General features: G+C 43.4%; 1 protein-coding gene across 1 annotated transcript in view; it reads left to right on the top strand.

The window, feature by feature from the left end:
- TAPT1 (transmembrane anterior posterior transformation 1) overlaps positions 1-15,037 on the top strand; it is a 45,695-nt gene extending 30,658 nt beyond the window's left edge. Inside the window, exons 8-13 of the mRNA XM_081101199.1 lie at positions 1,963-2,072; positions 3,048-3,107; positions 3,496-3,564; positions 7,539-7,615; positions 10,909-11,069; positions 12,881-15,037. Coding sequence (XP_080957325.1) covers positions 1,963-2,072; positions 3,048-3,107; positions 3,496-3,564; positions 7,539-7,615; positions 10,909-11,069; positions 12,881-13,098 — 695 coding nt within the window. The 3' untranslated portion in view covers positions 13,099-15,037. The remainder of the gene's footprint in view (positions 1-1,962; positions 2,073-3,047; positions 3,108-3,495; positions 3,565-7,538; positions 7,616-10,908; positions 11,070-12,880) is intronic.
- Positions 15,038-15,251: the final 214 nt, after the last annotated feature.

A 15,251-nucleotide genomic window follows, 5' to 3' on the forward strand; every position in this document is an offset into this window, starting at 1 on the left:
AGAGCCTGCAACCGCGGGGAGCTGGGGGTCCCCTGCCCAGGCCTGACACCTCTGCTGGAGGCCTCAGGCCTGGTCAAGGGGCTGATCCGGTGATGGGTGATGGGAGGGTGATGAGGGTCAACTCCTCTGGCCAAGGCATCAGGCCTGGGCGGGGGGCTGGGGGTCCCCTGCCCAGGCCTGATGCCTGGGCCAGAGGCATCAGGACTGGGTGGGGGGGCGGAGCCCGGGATTGGAGGGATATGATGGTCCCCTTGCCCAGGCCTGAAGCCTGGGTCAGAGGCGTCAGGCTTGGGCGGGGGGTGGAGCAAGCGATCAGAGGGAGATGGGGGTCCCCTGCCCAGGCATGATTCCTGGGCCAGAGGCCTCAGGCCTGGGCGGGGGCCAGAGCCAGTGATCGGGGGGAGATGGGGGTCCCCTGTCCAAGCCTGACACCTCTGGTGGCGGCGTCAGGCCTGGGCAAGGGGCCGATCAGGCGATCGGAGGGTGATGGGGGTCTACGCCTGAGGGCTCCCAGTATGTGAGAGGGGGCGGGCTGGGCTGAGGGACACTCCCCCCCCCCCCCCACACACACACCCAGTGCACGAATTTCGTGCACCGGGCCCCTAGTGGTTATATAAATGCAGTCAGACTTTTACATTTCAGGGGTTCACCAGAAGAACTTCTGATCTTTCCTAACCTTTGTCTTTTATTTGCTGCCTATTAGCATCTTGAATAGTGATAAATTAAAGAAATACAATGTCAAGCAATAAAGTGTTACTTTTATACAGCTCTGAAGTGAGGCTGACAAGTTGTCAGGATTCCATGAATTTTCACCATCCATGCAGTTGGCAGACATTCACTGCCTGTCTGCTACGTGGCACATGTGAAAAGTGGTAACATATGTTAGGACTCACAGGCTGACAGAGAAGTAGACAGGTAGTTACAGCACCGTCTGGCAATGCTGCAGTGAGCTTGGTGGGCAATGATCCACATGCTCAGGTGTCTCAAGTAACTTAGAGTTTTCTAATGTCAGGCATTTTTGTACAACTTTCTTCTTAAGAAGTGAGATCATGTTTTACATTTTATTTATTACCTGAGTGCTATGCATGTTCTAGGCATTTAATAACTTCCCGTTAATTTGTTTTGATTCATTGCTAGTTTTCAGGTACCTGTGAAAAATCAGAAACAGATATAAAATGAGATCTATGTCCAGAAGTTATTTTCTTGTGGAAACCATAAAATCAGGTCCCTGATCCCCCCAACCTCAGCCTGATGTCAGACTCGCTAAGACCCCTGCACTGCCTGTCTGCAAGTGTAGCCCCAGCGCCAGTGTCTCCACCCCGCCCTGCAGCTGCCCGGGTCCTCAGTTGCTTGTCAGTGTCTCTAACTTTCTTCTTGCCCAGTTCCGTTCTTATACCCTTCTTCAAGGTCTTAGGGGTTTATCTGTTTGCTGTTTTTTATCAAGTACTTGGTACTAAATTGACATTTTTATACATGTAAAGATGTACAAATTACATCTGTATGACAGTTAAATAAATGATTGAGCTATATCTTTAAGTCACCATGATCAGAGAGGGAGAAATTGTTCAGTTGCCTTCAGCACATGTCCCTACTAGCTGTTTACTGTCCCCCTGAGGCAGCTCTGGAATCAGAGGGGTTTATAATGAGCCTGCTTAATTAGTCACCCACCAGTGGTCCCTGCTGGCTTCAGCAGGGAGGCCGAGGCTCTGCTCACACCAGGTCCTCCCTGAAGTGCTTGGCACAGAGAAAGTGCAGAATAAGCATCTGTAAATGAATTATCCCTTCACTTGCTAAAATATGGCTCCTTTGATAATTTATTGAATGCTAGTTCTGTCTCTATATCATTTTATTGAAAACATTACAGTTTTGCCCTGTGAATTTTGGATTTCTGTGATAGCCTGTGATATTGGATTCTATTTATATTAAGTAGTTTAATTGTCTATTTTTTCCTGTACTTTATAGATCATCTCTGGGTGTTATTTCCAGATGTCTGTATGGTGATTGCATCAGAAATTGCTGTGGATATTGTAAAACATGCCTTTATCACTAAGTTCAACGACATTACTGCAGATGTATGTATTTTTGTAAGCAATTTAGTGTTTGAAGTTCACTTCTACTTAATAATATACAGTTGTAAAACAACAAGTTTAGGTTTTTGCATTTATTAAGATACTTGAAGAGTACTGCTACTATAAAGTTAGAATTATATTTTTAAGTTTCTAAAAATTATTACACAACTGAAAGTATAGTATTTCAGTATTAAATACTTCTGGTTCCACACTTTTGGGTGGAGGTGTGGATTGACTAGTAGTTGAGATCAAAATCATCATAAACTGTTAATCTGTCATTACCTGTTTACTTATTCTTTTTAAAATAACATTGTTTTTATTAAAACAGGCTTTCAAAACTCAATTTAATATCTTACTCAGCATCTATTTTCTAAGAAGGCATCATTATTATTAGAGATAGAGTAATAATAATTTTTAAACTGTTTATTTAAAATTTCCAAATTATATATGTTATACTACTTAAAATAGCCACTATTCCCAAAACTCTAAACTCTCAGGACTATAATCATTGAGTATTTATCTCTCCTTTTTAAAAATTTAATTCTCACCCAAGGATATGTTTTCTTCATTGATTTTTAGAGAGAGAAGAAGGGACTTAGAGAGAGAGACAAATATCAATATGAGAGAGAAACATTGGTCGGTTGCCTCCTGCATATGCCCCTACCAGGCATTGAACCTGCAACCTTTTGTTGTATAGGATGACACTTCAACCAACTGAGCCACCCATCCCAGGGCTAGTATTTATCCCTCTTTCAAGAGAAACCTTTAAAAGGTTTGTGAACATAACAGTTGGGGGACTTGAAGCTGTTTACTCTTGTTGTAGGAAAACAAATAGAGAAACACTACCCAGGTGTCTGCTTGGCTATTAAGACCTTTTTACTGGTTAATTATTAAACATATTGATCTGCAAAGTATAAGTCTTCCCACTTTAGATATTTGCACTATGTTACTTAATATTGCATTCTTATTTGTTTTTAGGTCTACAGTGAATATAGAGCCAGCCTTGCCTTTGACCTTGTTAGTAGTCGACAGAAAAATGTGAGTATTATATCAAAGACAGAATCTGAAATTAACTGACGGAGGTTTAATTTAGCTCCAAATATTGATTAAGGGAAAGCTACCTCAACTTGAACTTCTTACTTATTCCTGTTCTTGACAATAAATTTTTACAAATTAATAAAAATAATATTAATACTTAACATAAATAGGGTATGATTTTTGCAGCTTTGCAATAGTTATACAACTTTGTATTTAAAACTTCTTATGAACATTTAAATTTCCACATCATTTTGCTAACTTACATAATAGGTGCCAGGTGCCTTCTTCCTCGTAACCTCACCTGTTTAGAAAATGTGCTGGTGATGAGTGAATGGTACTTTATACATGTGCTTTAAGTCCCATGAACCCTTCTCCCCTCTCTGTCTAGGCGTACACTGATTACAGCGACTCCGTGGCACGGAGGATGGGGTTCATTCCTCTCCCACTAGCTGTTTTAGTAAGTCTGTACTTTCTTACTTTTTTAAATAATGCAATGGCTGTCATTATAGAATATTAATCAGTGGATTATCAATAACTTTGTTTCAAAAGGATGATATAAAAATTAAAGGTAAATGACTTGGAGGAAATTTTTTGTTATCCTTTTGACATTTGAGTCATCCAATAGATAAGTGATATCAGGAACTGTTTTTACATAATGGCTTTTCTAACAATGAGAAACTATGCTTATTCATTTGGCAAAGTTTTTTTTTATGGAAATACCTGGTGGTAGGCGTGGGTGTGGCAAGTATTACATATGTTGGTGGAAGTGTAAGTTGGTCTAGCACCTCTAAAGGGGCAGTTTGACCGTTTAATGGGATAATTTCAGTTCTAGGAATTGATTCTAAGGAAATAGCTGTCAAAGGCATGTAATGACTTATAGGCAAAGTTACACATTATAGTGGCATTTACAGCAAAAACCTGGAAACAAATGAAGTAGATTAAATTATGAAATGTTTAAATGGAGAAATATTCTGTATTCATTTTCTGAAGTTTTTACATTGACATTTTCTAGTCTTATATTTAGGAATTGTGCATATTTTAAATAATAGCACTGAAATTTACTAAACCCACTAAAAATGTCATCAAGTTTATATCTTAATGAATTGCTCAGCACGGCCTTGTGAATAGTTACTGGCCACGTCAGGCTCTTAATAATGTCCGTTAACGTTTGCTGGCTGCCCTCGTACTTCATTATATTCCTTATTGGCTACCTGTTCTCACTTCAAAACAAAGGCAGCGAACTTTTTGCCAGAGTTCTCCTGGAATTCTCGCTTAATGCAGAGTCACGGAGTCACCTAACTGGTGGAGAGAGAAGCTGTAGGTCATACCAGCTGTATGTTAGACTAGCTTGTCCGGTTGATGATCGATAGAGTTCATGTTATTTAAATTTCAATACAGCTCTCCAACTAACCACGTCCTAAATGTTTTCAATTATCTTGGTAGTTTATTATATAGTAATACAGCTTTCTTTTACTTGGGAAAATGAACTCCTAAAATTTTGGAAAAATGGAGGATTTTAAAGAGTAAAATAATTATTTGTTAAACGTTTAAAAGATTGATAAGATAGAATATTGAATTTCTCTACATTTGTCTTCTACAACTAGAAACATGATAGATACAGTGTGAGAATAAATCTAGTTAGCCAGACTGATTATTATCTAAAAAGATTGGTTAGATGATTGTATTTGAATATGGCCCTGCTTTGCTAAATAATAACTATCTAGTAACTTATCTGCCAGAAAGCTCTATTCATGATTAGAATGGGGTTTTTAATTTGGTATTTAAAGATTTTTTTTCTTTAAATGAGTTTTTATGGTTGTTATACCAAAAGATGTAAGCTTATTGAATAGTTAACAAACCCTCTGGAAAGCCTGCGCTTTCGCAGGGGGTTGTGCAGTGGTCCAGTGGCCGGGGTCTGCAGGCTTCTCTCGCAGACCTCCAGCAGACGCTTCCCACTCTGAGGAACCTACCGAGGCCTTGGGATCAGTTCTTTAAGGCCCAAGAGAGGCAATGCTTCTTACTTATAAACTTATTACCTTAAGTCCGCAAGTGAATTCATACCCCCAAAAAGTAAAAGGAATCATGTGTGAAGGTCTCATGGAAATGAGGCTTTGGATGAATGTATCTTAAAATTGCCTGATATATACAAAATAAAAATGAAGTCCTTTAATCCTTGAATGTGATCATTGGCAAACCTTTCTTATCTATACTAATAAAAGGGTAAAATGCTAATTAGACCGGGCATCTTCCGGACAAAACCTGGTGGCAGGGGCCAAGGCAGAGGCAGTTAGGGGTGATCAGGCTGGCAGGGGAGAGCAGTTAGGGGCAGTCAGGCAGGCATGCATAATGGTTAGAGGCGATCAGGCAGGCAGGCAGAGAGGTTAGGGGTGATCAGGCAGGCAGGGGAGCAATTAGGGCAGTGGTTCTCAACCTTCCTAATGCTGTGACCTTTTAATACAGTTCCTCATGTTGTGGTGACCCCCAACCATAAAATTATTTTCGTTGCTACTTCGTAACTGTAATTTTGCTACTGTTTTGAATCGTAATGTAAATATCTTGATATGCAGGATGTATTTTCATTGTTACAAATTGAACATAATTAAAGCATAGTGATTAATCACAAAAACAATATGTAATTATGTATGTGTTTTCCGATGGTCTTAGGCGACCCCTGTGAAAGGGTCATTCGACCCCCAAAGGGGTCGCGACCCACAGGTTGAGAACTGCTGAATTAGGGGCATCAGGCAGGCAGGCAGAGTGGTTAGGGGCGATCAGGCAGGCAGGCAGGTGAGTGGTTAGGAGCCAGCGGTCCCGGATTGCAAGAGGGACATCCCCTGAGGGGTTCCAGATAGGAGAAGGCGCAGGCTGGGCCCCTCAGCCCGAATTTTGTGCACTGGGCCTCTAGTAAAATAATGAAATCCTAGAGCCACATTAGCTTCATCACAGCTGTTTGGACAGCAGGTCATTCCTCATTAGAGGAAATGATGAGGACTTCAGTTTCTCATAACAAAAACTTTATAGAACATGTGACAATCCATCCCTCTGTGTCCTCCCAATTATTCTTTTACTGGCAGCATTTTAAAGATATGTTCAAAATTTATTTTATGATGTTTATTTAAGGCACCCTAATAAACTCTTTTAGATGATAACATTACTAGATAAGGTCTGTGGTTCTCCCTGACTTTCCATTTCCATGTAGTAGTCCCCCCAGACCCTGATACAGTCTCCCCACTATCTGAACGTAGAGCGTTTCTATGAAACCTCTCATATGCCTAAATAGCGTAAATCAAAGAAGCAGGGGACATTAATTTATGTGTTTATTTTGTTCACCATGATGATCAAAATGCTTAATTATGTCCACTTCTACACTTAATGTAAACCCCCTTCTGAGCTATACTGCTACTAAGGACACATCTTGCTAACGGATACACAAAAAATGAAGATAAAGCCCAGATGCTCCCAGACACAGGGCTCAGCTGTGGTGGCCTGATGCCGAGATGCTGATGTAGTTCCCTGGAAGGGAGCTTGGCGGCCACTCTTGCTGCTCAGGGTGTGAACTGTGTCTGTGTCAGCTCCCTGCAAATCAAATGCTTTTTATAGTAAAAGCAAAAATTACTTTTGGATTTCTTTTGGTGAGTGAAAACAAGTACCAACGTGGTCTTTTGTAAAAGCAAAGTGGTGTAAAATGATCTTTTGAAAAGCGGAGAATGCCTGTATATGGGCACATTTTTCCGCCAAAGCTATTATAGCTGAGTGGTTTTGCAGTGACAGATCCCACCACATTTGCTCATCAGGCTTCCCAGGATCAAGATTTTACTGCTTTATTTCTGTGAGATAAAAAAGAAAATGGGTGTTTAACCACAGCTATCCAAAAGAGACAGAAATTTTTCAATCTTTACATAATTGATTTTGCAATAGTTTTTAGTTCTTTTAAGGTTCCCTTTTCTCTGTGATCCCTGAGAGTCATTGAGGGTTCTTAAAAAGAGTCAGAGGACAAAGGACAAAAAAAAGCAAGAAAAATGGAAATGCCCACTCAATGGATCTAGCTGTGGCAGGGACACAAACAGCATGATGAATCCATTTGTATTTTCCAGAATAATTTTCATGTTAAAAATCACTGGATTTGCTTCTCTATTAGGGCCAGGCAGATGTGTCATTTATGAACTAGGCACAGTGTCGAATGGTTGGCATTAGCTATGGGCATCCTAGATTTGCCTGAACCACCCAAATCTACCACAAAAGGTTTCACAAGTTGCCACAGTTTGTTAGGAATCGACAGATCTAGAACTGCCTGCTTGGATTTAGACAGGCTACAGGTGTGTGCCTAAAGTGTTAAAATCAGTATAGATGACTTTACTTAAATATGAACTAATAACTCTTTGGTTGTGTGTTTTGTTTGTGTGTTTGTTGTTTTGGTCTGTTTCTGGCTAGCTCATCAGAGTTGTAACAAGCTCAATTAAAGTTCAAGGAATCCTGTCTTATGCCTGTGTCATACTCTTCTATTTTGGGTAAGATGAACTATTCTTGAATATGTTTTTGGTTATACAGTAAAGTATAAATGCAAGATGTAATCAAGTCAGACTACACCCATTCTAACTGTCCTGGGGCCCCATAATGGCTTGTACCTCCAATATGTTTGTGACTTAGTTAAGCTCTGGTTCAATTAAATTGCTGCTATTTGCTAGTAGTATTAATAGCACTTTAGATTTTATTTTAACCTTTAGTGTAATCATTTACTTAAAGCTCTTTTTGCTTACAAGTTAAGTTTTACCCATATTTTATAAAATAAAATCTGCCATTGCATTCAAACATCTCTCTATGTACAAAAACCTCTTTGAATTTCTACTGTGTTTGCCATGTCAATGGTTTAGCATACTCGAGGCCTATGTCATAGAAACCTACAGAAGATGCAGAAATGTAGTTGCTCTGCCTGTTACTGGCTGAATTTTTATTTGCAAATTTGTTGGTCTTGCGTGGCTTACACTCTGGTTGGGGAAGAGAAATGATAAGAACATAACAATATAAAGATAAGTTTTTGTCTCTCTTAGTTTTCTCAAGAAGTCAATTTATGATAAAGCAGCCGATCCCAGCTTTAGGTTTACTTACCCAGAAAGAAAAAGGGACCCTCCTGCTCTGGCTTCAGTGGAGCACGAAGAGTTATGCTGCGAGTGTCAGTCTGGGAGACAGTCAGAACTGAGTGTCTCGAGGAGAAAAGGGAGAGAGACCAAGCAGGACAGTAGTAACCTCGGCTCTAGATTTGCTCAGAATGTCCCCTGAGCTGAGGTCTGCTTCCCAGAGACATCTGTGTTGTCCTGGTTTCCCACATGCATCTCCTACCTTGTCCCTGCCCGGTGCCTGGCACATGGCAAGTGCCCGGAAGCTCCTGCCACAGGAGCACAGCATCTCTCACTTGTCATTGTCTCAGGAGCATCATGAGTCAGGAACATGCTTCCAGACTGTTCTCACTGAGCTGTGGGGCAGCTCGCAGCCCTGCCCTCATAGGTCCTCTACTCAGCGCTCCTCAGTGAGCAGTGCTCGCGGCTGCTCCCAGTGCTGGTCTAGGGACCAACTGAAAAGAACACAGGACCTGCCTTTGTGTCCTAAGTTCCAGTGGGAAAGTAGGCAACCACCAGAAAGACAAATTGGTAGCAAGTGTCAGGAAGAAAAGCATGGTAGTGTCTGGACGGAGAGCCACAGAGGTGGCTGCCCTGGAGAGAGCAGGGGCTGTCTGTGCTGACGGATGGAGTAAGGGGAAGCCCATGCAGGCTCAGAGCGGGGACACAGGGCAGGCCTGATGCCAGGAGCACACGGGACAGGACCCGGCAGTCCTGGCAGGGCCCGAGCCTCCGCTCTGCAGGAGGGAGAGCCCTGGAAGGTCCTGTGCAGAAGAAAGCGCCACTTCCCTTGGCTTCTTGCCAGGACCACCCTGGCTGCTGGGCAGAGAGGGGACTGGAGTGTGGCGACAGGAGGAGCATAAGCCGGCTGGGTCAGGAGGTAACTGTTACTGTTCTTTCAGGGCCGGTGGCCGTAGGTGGAATTGAGCGGGAGGATTTGTCAGGGGCATATTTTGCAAGTGGAGCTGGACAGGACTGGTGGAGGGATTGATGGGATGTGCGGTGTGAGGGGATGAAAAAGAATCAAATGTGAGTACAGAGTTTGGAGCCCAAGCAATTAGGGCTATGGAATTGCTACTTACTGTGACAGGGAAGCCTGTGACATATATATGTGGGGTTCATTTTGTTTTGTGTTTGGAGGGTTAGGGCTGGAATCAAGAGTTCTGGTTCGGATTTTGTAAGTTAGACGTCCCCCAGTCAGCTGGCCAAGGAGCTGTGAGGCCCGAGGCGGGAGCGTTGTCCCCTGGTGCAGAGTCCACAGGGGCCTGCGAAGCCCTGCCTCGCACTTGCCCCCCTGGCCTGTGACCTGTCGTTGCCACGTTTCATCTCAGACCTCAGAAACAGCGCCCACTTCCTCACTCCCTACCCATGGCAGTGAGGTCCTGGGCACTGGGCCATTTAGGGCCTCGTAAGTGAGAAGATTCCAATAGGAAGAGGGTTCTTTATTGTTTTGTTTTGTTTTGTTTTGTTTTCAGATTTTTTGCCAGATTTGTGTCAGGTACCTGAAAATGTTACGTACCTTTGGTCTAGAAATCTGACTTCTGTAATTATAGCTGTCTAGGAACTTATTTTGAGGAAATACAGATTTAATGTAAGTGTTCTTAATCAGAAACTTTTTAATAGAAGAAAAATACTTAAAATAATCTAAATATCCAGAAACTAGGGGCTTTGAGGGGGCTTTGTTATATGATAACCCATACAGCACAATAATTAGGTCCGTTAAAATACTAGTAGTGCCCCTGAAGAACATGAACTGATAGGGGAAAATATTTATCATATGCTATTTATGTGAAACAACAATGATGATAATGAAATAACAAGATTGGTTGACGTTTCTATGTGCCTGGCGCTGCTCTGAGCACCTCATCAAAGGCATCTCCTCTGTGGACTGACAGGTTAGCAACTCAGGTCCACACAGCTTCTAGGCCACTGGTTCTCAACCTTCTGGCCCTTTAAATACAGTTCCTCATGTTGTGACCCAACCATAAAATTATTTTCGTTGCTACTTCATAACTGTAATGTTGCTACTGTGATGAATCGTCATGTAAATATCTGATATGCAGGATGGTCTTAGGTGACCCCTGTGAAAAGGTCATTCGACCGCCAAAGGGGTCGCGACCCACAGGTTGAGAACCACTGGGGCAGTGGAGTCAGGTGTGAACTCAAACTCTTGGGCCCCAGGTCTGTTCTCTGACTCCAAACTCCAGCCCCTCCTGCTTCGTAGTCCCATTCCAAACAGCAGAAAAGTTCAAATAGATGTGTGCGCACAGCAGCATGGTGAATGGGATGCAGCAGGCGTCCCAGGGATCATCGCTAGAGTGTGGAGCTATACGTTATTTTATATATGTTTTTTGTTCATCTGTAGCTACTAAATGTATTTGTTCTGTAGTAAGAGAAAAAATTAAATAATTTGGAAGGTGAAACTTCTAAGTGATATAGGAAGAAAATAAATGTTAAATAGTCAGAAGGTATAACTTTTAAATGATATAACTTCTTACATGAGAAGTAGGCATTATCCCAGATTCCTCCGTGATAGGGAAACCTGTGCGTGGCACTAGGCCCTCGGTGTGGGATGTCTCGGACTCGGGCCTCTGACTCCCGGGCCCTCTGTTCACCTGGTGATGGGTGGCACTCCCCGCGATTGAGATGAGTTCCAGCAGTGGTCGCTTGTCTCTTTCTGCGTTTAGGTTGATATCCCTGAAAGTACTGAATAGCATTGTGCTGCTGGGAAAATCATGCCAATATGTGAAGGAGGCCAAAATGGAAGAGAAGCTGTTTGACCCTCCCCCCTCCAGCACTCCCTGCAAGCCATCCAGTAAACCACAGAGCAAGTGCAAACCCTCCCAAGGTAGGCGGGGTCTTCTCGTCGCTTCTCTGCATCATCTTCCGGAGAGTTACTGTCTTCTCTCTCCCCGTAACAAATCACTGCCCTCCAACGTTCAGCAGTGCTTTCAGGGTTTGACTTCATTTTATTAGTTGTTATTGCTAATGTTTCTGTTTAGGCCTCATCACAGATCACCCCATGCAGTGCTCTGAGTTTTTACATTCAGTGGATCTTCAGTGAGCACCTGTTACGCGGGTTAACTAACAGTAATGGCGTGGCTTCTGCGTTCCATTATACATTACTAGTGCCTGGTGTGCAGATTCGTGCACATTGAAAGAAAATTAATTAGAAGGTGGCCAGCGGGGCAGAACTGGGCAAGATGGGCCAGACACGCCCTGGAGCCAACCTCCCACAGTCCCTCCTGGGTATCTGCAGTGAGGGGTCCCTCCGGCAGGTGGGGTCCCTTGGCCTGGCCTGCGGGATCGGGCCAAAACTGGCTCTCTGACATCCCCTGGGGGGTCCCGGAGTGTGAGAGGGCACTCGGCAAAGTTGCTGTCATACAGGGTGTGGAACGCAAACACAAGTGTGTAGTAAACCAGATTCGGGCTGACAGTGCCCCAGCAACAATATAACCCACAGCCTAAGGTAGAATCACACAGCCCCGTGAGGAATTGGACTCCCTCCTCTCTGGTTTCGGGGCGCATCACCTGAGAACAGCCACTGCCAAGTCACTGCAGCTCGGCAGCTCCTGTGTTGAGTGTCTGCCCACTGATGGTCAGTGCGTGTCATAGTGACCGGTGGACAGTGGGAGGGACACTTAGCATATTAGCCTTTTATATATATGTACACTAGAGGCCCGGTGCACAACATTCATGCACTGGGGGCTGTGGGGGGGTCCCTCAGTCCGACCTGCACCCTCTCCAATCTGGGATCCCTCAGGAGAGCCCTCTCCAATCGGGAGTTTCTGTCTGTCTTTGCAATCATATGAGTGAATTGTCTGAGACCCCTAACCCCGTTTGGTTTGTTGCTCACAGAATAATAGAGGTTTTTTTTTCTTTGCTTCATTGGTGGAGATTTCCTGGAACTTTTAGGATATCTTCCCTTTAATTTTTCCTAGACACTCTGATTTTACTTATGTCTCTCACTTTTGCTTTCCCTCCAACCCTCCACCACAAAGGTAACTTGCTCCAGGCTCACTTTTCTCTACTGTCTAGGAGATCCGTCTGCCACCAGAACTACGATTCCCAGCATTCCTGGTGCTCCCCGCACTCTGGGCTTCCGCTTCCGGTCCTGGGGCTGCCACCAGAATTATTCCCAGAATTCCTGGTGCTACCTGCGCTCTTGGTTTTCCCTTCCTGCTCTGTCTCCGTCCCATGGCCTCCCACTCTGCCAAGACCTCCACGCCACCAGCTTTCCCTCTCTACCCTCCATCTGGCGGGTTGGGGGACCAAGTTCCCCAAGCCGCTCCATTGCTCCGCCAGCTCTCCTGCTCCGCTCTCCACCCGGTGGCTTGGGGGGAGCGATTGAGGGAGCCAAGGCCCCCCAAGCTGCCGGCTCTCCCACTTTGCTTTCCACCCGGTGCCTGTGTATGCAAATTAACCTGCCATCTTTGTCAGGTTAATTTGCATACTCAGTCCTGATTGGCTGGTGAGCATAGCAGAGGGTTGGTCAATTTACAGGTTTCTCTTTTATTATATAGGCTAGATGGCTGCTTCTGCAATGTGCTGTTTGGTTATCATTACACTTTTTATTCAGTACCATGGTATTGGTAAGCTCATCTTTAGTATACGTTTGGAGGAAATCCTATTCTAACTAAAGGCCCTGTTTTTCCACAGAAGAAACCCTGTCTGCCTCTGTCACCAGCCAGCCTAGCCATCAGAAGGAAAATGTCATACCGTTACTTGTGACAAGTAATTCTGACCAGTTCCTGACAACTCCAGACGGTGAAGAGAAGGACATAACGCAGGAAAACTCTGAACTGAAGCACAGGTCCTCAAAGAAAGATCTGTTGGACATAGACAGGTTCACAATTTGCGGAAACCGAATTGACTGAATTCTGTGGCTCCCTATGCCATGTGCCGAGGCCTGGGGCAGCTACAGTGCTGCCGGGGCGGACAGATGCGAAACGTGGCACTTATATATTTATTTAAAACTTAAATTATTAACAGAAAGCAAATCTGAGTAGCTTTCTTCCAGTAATGTGGCCTGGCTGAAGGTCAGGTCACGGAACAGCAGTGACCTCCAGCCTGGATGGCGTGGGGAGCCCCTCTTCCCCCGAGAAGCAGCAGTCACTCCGGCCCGATGGGAACAACCTCGAATCACTTCAGCTCGGTCCGTCTGAGCTTCCAGAACATCGGCTTTGGCCGCCGGCCTCTGCAGTGTAAGGGGATCTACCTGGGAAACGGAAGCTTTCCCCACAACGTTACCTGCCCTGTCCCATACTAGTTCCACAGACAGTTTCAAACTGCTTCATCTGCCAAAGCATTTAAACAAGTAATTACACTTAAGTCAAGATAAATATTCTCACCACAGAATAATCCTGGAAGATGTATCTGAATTAATCAGAATAAAAGGCTACCTTAAATAAGACATGATGAATAGTAGCATTTTACAGGGGAAAACAAGCCCGAAGTCATTTTGTCTATTTAAAAAATGTTAATTAATGAAGGTTATGCATCACTGAGAATATGTTTATAATTTTTCAGTTTACTCGTTAAAGCAAAATGTGAGCCGTGTATTGTTTAATGGCAGGGGGTGAAATAGAAATTACCTTACAAAGACGTACTTTTTATACTGAAAAAAGCAGAGCAGGGTTAACTTTAATGTATAGATAACTGATTACACTTTAAAACTAATTGCTTTATCAATTGTTACAGTTAAAAGGATTTGGTGTTGAATCGGCTAAAGAATTGTACTCAATTCAAAGGTGTCAACCTGTAACTGAGATTTTTAAGTGACAATTTTAAAGTAAATAAGTGGATTGAGCAGCCGTCTTGCTCAGGCTTATAAAGTGCATTAGCCTTTCTGTCTGGAGTGCCTGTGCCTGTGCCTGGGGCTGGCCTGTGTCCTGTGGGAGTGTCTGTGTGGGGATGGCACTGCCTGGTGTGCCTGCGCTGGGGGAGGACGCCAGTGAGGGGTGTGGGTGGCTGACTGGGAGTGGAGACGCGTTTGTGTGTAGATGTTGGGAACAGCAACCAAAAGGTGCTTTTTGGTTGGTTGAGGTCAAGATTCCATGTCTGCTTGCTTATTAGTTTGTGGCCTGCCTCATAAGACAAGCTGTTTCCCACTACATTTTAGCTTGAGAACCCTTCCTGCATCTTTATAAAAATTCTGCAGCCTCCAATTTCAGAGTGTCCAGGTGTCACTGTTCTTTCCTTTGACCTTTTCATTCTGAAGTTCGGCTCCTGTGCTGCTATTTCAGGCACGTGATGTGCAGAGGTAAATTTTAGGGGGTTTGTTTCCTGGGTGAAACGTAAAGCTAGCTTGAATGCTGTGGCTTTTCATGTGACATACAAGTGAATTTTAATGTTTTGCTTTAAGTGAAGAAATCTGAAGGTTAATGCTCACGTGGGATAAAAGGAAACTGTACAGAAATGCTTTTGTGAGACCGCGAAGTACTTCGCGTTAAAAATGAAAAGACTTCTAAGTTGCTTTGTGTGTGTTTCAATGAAGCACCATTTTAGAATTACTTTTTGTTCTCATCTTCTCTTCTCCACCAAAAAGAACAATGTCCACAATGAATAGGAATAGTTTTGGGGAAAACTTTGCCAAACAGAGCCCTAATCAGAGCAAGAATACGGCAGGGGTGTATCTTTCACTTCAGCTCGAATTATTCTGTGACTGTGCTGTCAATTCCACAAGATTTTAATTTCCTTTGCAGGATATATTGGGAGTTCGGAATGATGTTCATTTCTTCTGTCAAAATGGCATTCAGTACTAATTTTATAAGTGCATCTTGTGTGAAACTCAATAAATTCAATTTTGTAATCTTTTTTAAAAAGGTCACTGAATTTATTTTCATGATGTTTACTGTTATATTTGGTAGAGTGAATTTCCCATTCTGTAAGAATTTATTTCTAACTTATAAGTGGCAGGACTAATTTGAATTATTCTTTTGGTCATAATGGTGGCAAAATGTTTGAATCTTGTCTTTAGGAAACAAAAGGCTGAGTCTCGATCATAGACCGTTTAATATCTGTCAGTATA

Source organism: Myotis nattereri, assembly GCF_964212035.1.
Source record: "Myotis nattereri genome assembly, chromosome: 1".
NCBI lineage: Eukaryota > Metazoa > Chordata > Mammalia > Chiroptera > Vespertilionidae > Myotis > Myotis nattereri.